The sequence below is a fragment of the Homarus americanus genome, unplaced genomic scaffold, assembly GCF_018991925.1.
Source record: "Homarus americanus isolate GMGI-L3 unplaced genomic scaffold, GMGI_Hamer_2.0 scaffold24260, whole genome shotgun sequence".
Lineage (NCBI taxonomy): Eukaryota > Metazoa > Arthropoda > Malacostraca > Decapoda > Nephropidae > Homarus > Homarus americanus.
This window is the reverse complement of record NW_024721079.1, coordinates 2261939-2268891: the sequence shown is the minus strand read 5'-3', so window position 1 is coordinate 2268891 and position 6953 is coordinate 2261939. Positions and strand designations below refer to the sequence as shown.

The 6953-nt window shown below is 40.0% G+C and overlaps 1 protein-coding gene and 1 non-coding gene across 4 annotated transcripts; one reads left to right on the top strand and one right to left on the bottom strand.

Annotated features, from left to right (window-relative positions):
* Positions 1 to 2290: 2290 nt before the first annotated feature.
* Trnac-gca lies at positions 2291 to 2362 on the top strand. Its single transcript has one exon. It is a non-coding gene; the product is annotated as a tRNA-Cys (tRNA).
* Positions 2363 to 3307: 945 nt separating this feature from the next.
* Positions 3308 to 6909, bottom strand: LOC121861431. Of its 3 annotated transcripts, none has more exons than XM_042359154.1 (4): positions 6841 to 6909; positions 5674 to 5803; positions 5363 to 5570; positions 3308 to 4507 (listed from the first exon to the last, which is right to left on the bottom strand). In XM_042359154.1, exons 3-4 carry the CDS (start codon positions 5567 to 5569, stop codon positions 3773 to 3775), a joined length of 942 nt encoding a protein of 313 aa, XP_042215088.1. In that variant the 5' UTR covers position 5570; positions 5674 to 5803; positions 6841 to 6909; the 3' UTR covers positions 3308 to 3772. The 3 variants fall into 3 exon arrangements, with proteins under 3 accessions (XP_042215088.1, XP_042215086.1, XP_042215087.1); XM_042359152.1 differs by having other exon boundaries at positions 5688 to 5803; XM_042359153.1 differs by lacking the exon at positions 6841 to 6909 and adding an exon at positions 6203 to 6830 and having other exon boundaries at positions 5688 to 5803.
* Positions 6910 to 6953: the final 44 nt, after the last annotated feature.

The following is a 6953-nucleotide window of genomic DNA, read 5'->3' as shown; positions in this document are numbered from 1 at the left end:
TAGTAATTTTTTGACAATCGAACAGCATCTTCCTGAGTACTTGAGGGACCTTGAGGAAACAACACATTGAACTGACAGAGAAAAAATAACAGTACAGAACAAAACTCTGGAACTTTATTTGTTTTTGTAACTGTTTGTCTTTGTTGTCATGTATAGAGACAAGCCAAAGATGTTAATAATAATAATAATAACAATGTGCTGTAATATATAATCAGTAAAACTGCCACACAAGTTTACAATTTGATTAGGCATGTAAAATAATTATAAGCGATGCAGGAACACAGTTCACCATGAATATAGACAATGCAGGTATTCTGAGTTTGTAGGTCGTGGGAGTACTTCACAGTATACAATTTTCTATATGCCTAGACAGTGTAGGTGTAGAACAATAGTAAGCAGTAAGGCAATTTGACCAAGGATAGCCAACAAAACTGCCAGATGCTTATTCCAGGAGTGTCCTTTGTTTAGGTATATTAATTAAAACCGAAGTTATATCACTCGCTGAGTCTAGCAGTTTTAAAACAATGTGTTACTGTACTCCAAACACATAATATACATTCAAACAAGTTAGCTTTATGAAACGCTATACTGTATCAGATATATAAAATACAAAATGATTTATAAAATGCATATAACACCCTAGAGAATCGAGTTTAATACACCTTGACAAAAACAAATAACCCCTTTCCTCTCTGCTAGTAACACCTTTCACATCTGCTAGTAACACCTTCATATCTGCTAGTAACCCCTTTCCTCTCTGCTAGTAACTTCTTTCCTCTCGGCCAGAAACACCTTTCAGTTACTGCTAGTAACCTTCTGTTAGTACTAGTCTCTATAATCTCTTATATTACAGATGCATAACAAACAAAATCATATGTTTAAGAATCTAAGATAGATTTGTCCTCCTAAGATGTCCCCACACACAACGCTTCCGTGACGCCTGCTGGACCACCACTCCACGACCCCCTGACGGAGACACGATGATCCTCCCCATACTGGCCAGATATTATGTAAATAACATTGATTATGTGTTAAAGGAATATCCTTCCTTCCTTAGGCTTTAGTAAGCCCCTTTATAATAATTATACTGTATATACTTGTTACACTTGCCAGATGGTTCTGGTGTCATTGTACAGGGGTACCTAGTGACAGCACAAGGATCCCGCTTCCTCTATCAAGGAATAAACAATTGAAATTAAAATTGAATTGATAGATTTGTAGCCATGTTTTCTATGATGCAGCTTTACAGAAAATAATATTCGTTTTTGAGGGGTGACTCATATAATTTTCTTGTATGATTTTTTTGGTACGAATTATACCAGTATCTGTGCATATAATCATATTTATCAAAATTATCAAAGGATAATTAATGGAGAATTCAAGGTTCCTATATGATGGTTGGGAAGACCCATTTAGTACTTAATATTTGTAATATTGTGAATAAGTGTAACAGTGTCTCTGAGAGCTACGGTATTTACCATTTGTGTAAGATTAAGAAGCCTAGCTATCTCATGTCTTAGGTGAAAATATATAAGTACAATTAATGATCTGAGAAAATGATAATTGTATTAGATCTGTGTGAGGTGTTGGGGTTGACCCGTAAAATGAGGGTAAAGTGAAGCGTGATATACCAAGTCAAGAACTAAGGCTGCCGAAATCAACGCGGCCCTCAGTTTCGAGATAATAAATTACCGTGTCGGTACAGGATGTAGGAGTACTCTGCTAGGGCGGCCGACACCCTGCAAACACCCGACCTAAGTGGGATTCAAACTTAATTTACTATTCATGTTTACCTTTGTGATCGTCTGTGTTTATTTTTTTCGCTTTGTTTGTTTGTTTGTGATTTTTTTGTCTCACTTCCTAAATCTCATTACTATTTTCTCTGCTCCCTTCTCTCTCTTTCACGGTGAGTGTAGTGTAGAGGAAGGGAAATAACAGAAGGTGAGTGAGTGAGGCAGTCACTGAAGGTCACGTGTGTGTCTTTCTCTTACTTTATCTTGTTCTTATTTTTCATATATTCATATGTATATAAAGAAGTTTCCTTTTTATGGATATGCAAAAATACAAACGATCACCCATACAAACACATACAGGAATGTAAGTATTTTTCATCTTACACAACTCCTAAATAGCTCAGTTAACTGAGTTAAGTCCCCAGTCCAAGTCCTGGGTTTGAGGAGATATTTTAGGGCAGCGTCCAGCTCCGTCACCACAAGCATACACACACCTCCTGTGCTTAATAACAGAAAAATAGGTCTGTAATTCAGTAATATACTAGACCGTAAATAATGGGGGTGTAGCTCAGTGGTAGAGCATTCGACTGCAGATCGAGAGGTCCCTGGTTCAATCCCGGGCGCCCCCTCACCTTTCATTTTAGCAAATGATAGTATAGTCAGGTGCAAGCACTGAAGATAAATAATAATAAAAATAATTAATGGTTTATTGAAAAACTTCAGAGAAAGGAAAAGGAATATACAGTGAACATGCAGAAAATGTTCACAGTGGAGGTGTTGAACAACAAACACTTTTTTTCTATTTTTACGGGGAATAGCCCACCCGGGAACATGTCATCGACCCACAACGGGGCCTAGAAGGCGAAAAAATAGGAGTAAAAAGATATTAAAAATATAAAAGAAAAAGGCTATATTAATCTGCACCACGAAGATGCCTGAAAAACTAGCTTTTTGAAGTGAGACTGATTGTAGGAGTATGGAAACACAGAAGAAGGCAGAGCATTCCACAGTTTGGCTGTGTGAGGAAAGAAGGATGTACTATAACGGGTTATTCTAGTGTGACCGACATCCACAGAGAAACGGTGGGCACCACGGGCAAGACGAGTGCTACGACCCCACGGCCTTGCCAGCGGTACACAGGGTGCCAAATCCACCGAACATTGCCTGTTAAAGTACCTGTAAAAGAGAGAGAGTGAAGCAACATGGCGGCGAAGAGAAAGGGAAGAAAGATTATCAACTAAAGGAGGAGAGTTAATAAGACGAAATGCCTTTGATACCACCCTATCTAACTATTGGACAGAAGAAGAGCCACCCCAGATATGAGAGCAGTACTCCAAGTTAGGGCGAATGAATCCCTTATATACTTGAAGCAATTGCTCAGGAGTGAAGTAGCTATGGCATCTGTACAGCATCCCGAGCTTTCGGGAGGCAGCTTTAGCAATGTTGAAGATGTGTAGTAGCTCTCTCATAGATGGTGTCATGAGGAACCTCACGTGGTGTAGGAATGCCCTCGCAGATGGTGCTATGAGGGACCTCATGTGGGTTAGTAATGCCATCACAGATGGTGTTATGAGGGACCTCACGTGGTTTAGTAATGCCCTCGCAGATAGTGTTATGAGGGGCCTTACGTGGTGTAGTAATTCCCTCAATACCATAGCAGGAAGCTTGTATGGTACTGCATTCGACCAATTTATTTTTATTGACAGTACATTTTTTCTTCAATGATGCGTTTAAGTTTTAAGTAGAACAGAAAACAACCAAATTTGAAAACCATGTATGAAGCAGACCAATCACACCAAATAAACCTAACCAAAACTACTCTCTCCTCATTAGGTTCAGTTGGTTTGTGTCTGCTTCAAACTCGTTTATAAGCTCTCAAACATATTCCTCGCTCTTCAATGAAAAAAAACCCAGTCGTTGTACCCAAGAGTATTACCTAAATCATATCAGTGTCTGTCTTGAGAACAACACATAGGTTATAAGGTGTCATATATCACATAGTTTATATCAGTGTGTCATACGCAGCATCACATTTATAATTACTCTTCGTCGAGGTCATTGAAGCCAACCACCAACCTGGTTGTGTCAGCGCACTTGACACCCTTGAGAGTAACTTGGAGGTCCTGGGCGAGGTGGCAGAGAAAACCGTAACGTGGCTCTTGCTGGAGGAAGACATAAACAACTTGAGGACATGAACTTCCTCTCCTTTTTTGCTTACTCTTGTAAGATTTTATCATTGAATGGAGACTTTCCTTCATCACTGGTTGAAGCCATTGTTTATATGTATTGACGGTGACGTCGGCTGGGACACTTCCGTCTTGGCTAGTAAACATTCTCTTGCAAAAATTTTCTACATATTCCATAAAAGTAGATGATCGAGAAAACTTATCAAGGTCGGCTTTATTTACTCCTTTAGTATCAATATCTCCCTTAAAGAACTTTCTTATAGCTAAGCGAAGATCATCTATATAAAGACCTGCATATCTGTCAGTAACAACAGAAAGCGGAGCAGCGATGGCGTAGTTGGGCCAGACCGACTTACGGAAGGCCTTTCTCCAGGAGCGCTTGGACCCAAAAGTCTGGTTGGGGAGCGGCCAGATGGGCAGTCCGTGACGGTACCAGCTGTAGCCGTTGGTGAGTGCCACCTTATCATCAACGAACCAATTCCTGTCACGGAAAACATCACGAGCATCACCGGATGACCAGCTGACTTGGTCGCTGCAGGCGTCACGGTGCAGGTTCATCACGGCAAAGTGGTCATAGTCATCTTTCTTCTGTAACGACAAAAAGGAAAATATGGTTATTATTATTTTTGTACTCGGTTAACAGTTATTTGCATGTTTCTTTTAAAGAACTCGGGAATATTAGATAATTCTAACCCATTTACAGTATGCTGTGGAGGAAGTAAAAGTTTCTGTAATTACGTTGACGGAGGACACAGCAGGAAAAGTATGTCCCCGAGTAATGGTAGGACTAGAATAACACAGCAGTTGGTAACAAGAGCAGAAAAATGACCAGTCAAACTTTGTATGTGACAGTTCCCGTTAGAGGTACCATGACCAATTATGTTTACCTCATTATAATGTTCTTAAACATACTCTAGATATCCCAGACACAATTATCTTGCCAGTCGAGCGTTGCCAGCTGTGAATATGAGAACCATATACATATTACACTTATGTACTGTTACGTCATTCTCACGTTTCTTTTTTCACTATCCCTTATCACGCGCATTATGTAATTCTTTTGAACTTTTCATCTCAACCTTAGCATTCATCTTCGCACTGCTGGAAGAGTGAGGGAGACGACCACCTCACGCACAAATTCTTAATACTGTAAAGTGTTTTATATTTACTATTAAATCAGATGACTCCTACACCTGCACTACTGTCACATGCCACTACACTACTGTCACGTGCCACTATACCAATGTCACGTGTCACTACACTAATGTCACTTGACACAACACTACTGTCACGTGCCACTACATTACTGCCACGTGTCACTAAATTACTATTACGTGTCATCACACTACTGTCACGTGCCGCTACAAGCAACTTAAACAGGATATAGAACGAGAATCAAGATTTTTGAAGTTTCAGTATGCAGCCAAAACCGTGACACTTTACCAGAAGGTGCTGCCGGCCCTTCAGACAGAGCTCACGCAGGACGTTGCATTGGACCTGAGTAAGGTCGCAGGGTGCTGAAGGGCCGGACCGGACACGGGGAACAGGTCCTGCACGTCCTGAAGAGCCTCTAGTCGGCGGATTTGACTGTTGGCACAGCTCCTGTAGGTCGTCAAGTTGGATCTCCGTCAGTTTGATGGAGGTGCACATTCTGGCAGTGTAAGGAACAGGTTATATAATTACATATGACATTGGTTTAGCTCTTTGTCTCTCTCATTATATATATATTTTTTTCATCTCTCTATCTCACTCACATAACAACACCTACTCGTCCACGGGTGTGTTGGTGACAGGACACGCCCCTCCACCAGGCTGACCCAGGACACCTCCCAGCATCATCACCACCACAACGATACACGACATCCACATCATACCCCGGTCCTCCTGGAAATATGTCACGAAGGAAAATATATCATAAACTCACTTTTGCATATAGACACACACACGCACACACACTTTAGATAATAGATCCACAGACTTAAGTTTCTTACGTGAAATAATAATAATGATAGCAATAGTATTAATATTATTAGTTGTAGTAATATTAATAAGAATATAAATTAATATAAATAATAATAATAATAAAATATAAATAATAAAATCTTGATAATAATAATAACTAACATCGTACGCATTTCCCCTGGTTGTAGTCCAGATATACAAATAATAAACTGAAGTAGACAGGCGTGTTAACACCCTAACTATGACTACTTTCGTCCTACATCAACACATGGACCGGACTACAGTGGACCTAGTGATGCATGACTTACCCTCACAACTCACCAAATAATTTACGAATCAGGTAGAGATGTAGATGGCTTAGTTCACCCGATGCAAGCAATTGTAGGAATGCCAGGAGTGATAGATTGTATTGTAGGAAATGCTGCAGAAATACACCATTGTAGGAAAGGATATTACTCTAGCAACGTGCAGGGGATCAGTGATAAGAAGTTGAGGTTCAGTAATAACATAATTATCAAGTGTGCTGAGAAGTGTATATGACATTAGGAGTTTCGATGACTCCCGTTGTGTCACTTATTCTCAATGCTTGTTGTAACCTAACCTTAACCTCGCCTTAATCTAGCCTCGACTTAATCTAACATTGATCTAATTTAACTTTACCTAGACTTAACCTGGACCTAACCTTACCTCACCTTAACCTAGCCTTATTCTAATCTAATTTAACCATAGCATATTTTAATCTAACTTAACCTTAATTTAATCTAACGTAACTTTGACTATCACCCAACTCAACCTAATAATAACCTAACCTAATCTAATCTCAACCTAACGTAACCGATTGTTTCGTCAGCAGGAGCATTTAACAACTACTGGTGTTCCCTCCACCCAAACAATAGAAGGTCTGCCAGGCGAACTTTTTTCCACTTCCTAAAATAAAGTGGCTCTCGTACTTGACTTACTTGGTATAGGGGTCCCATACAGTGCCTCAGAGAACCTTACGTCCGCCTGTCCTAGTCTGTCTTAGGAAGTGACTGAAGCCTTGTTGTAACTTCCTCCCTCTTATAAGGCCGTC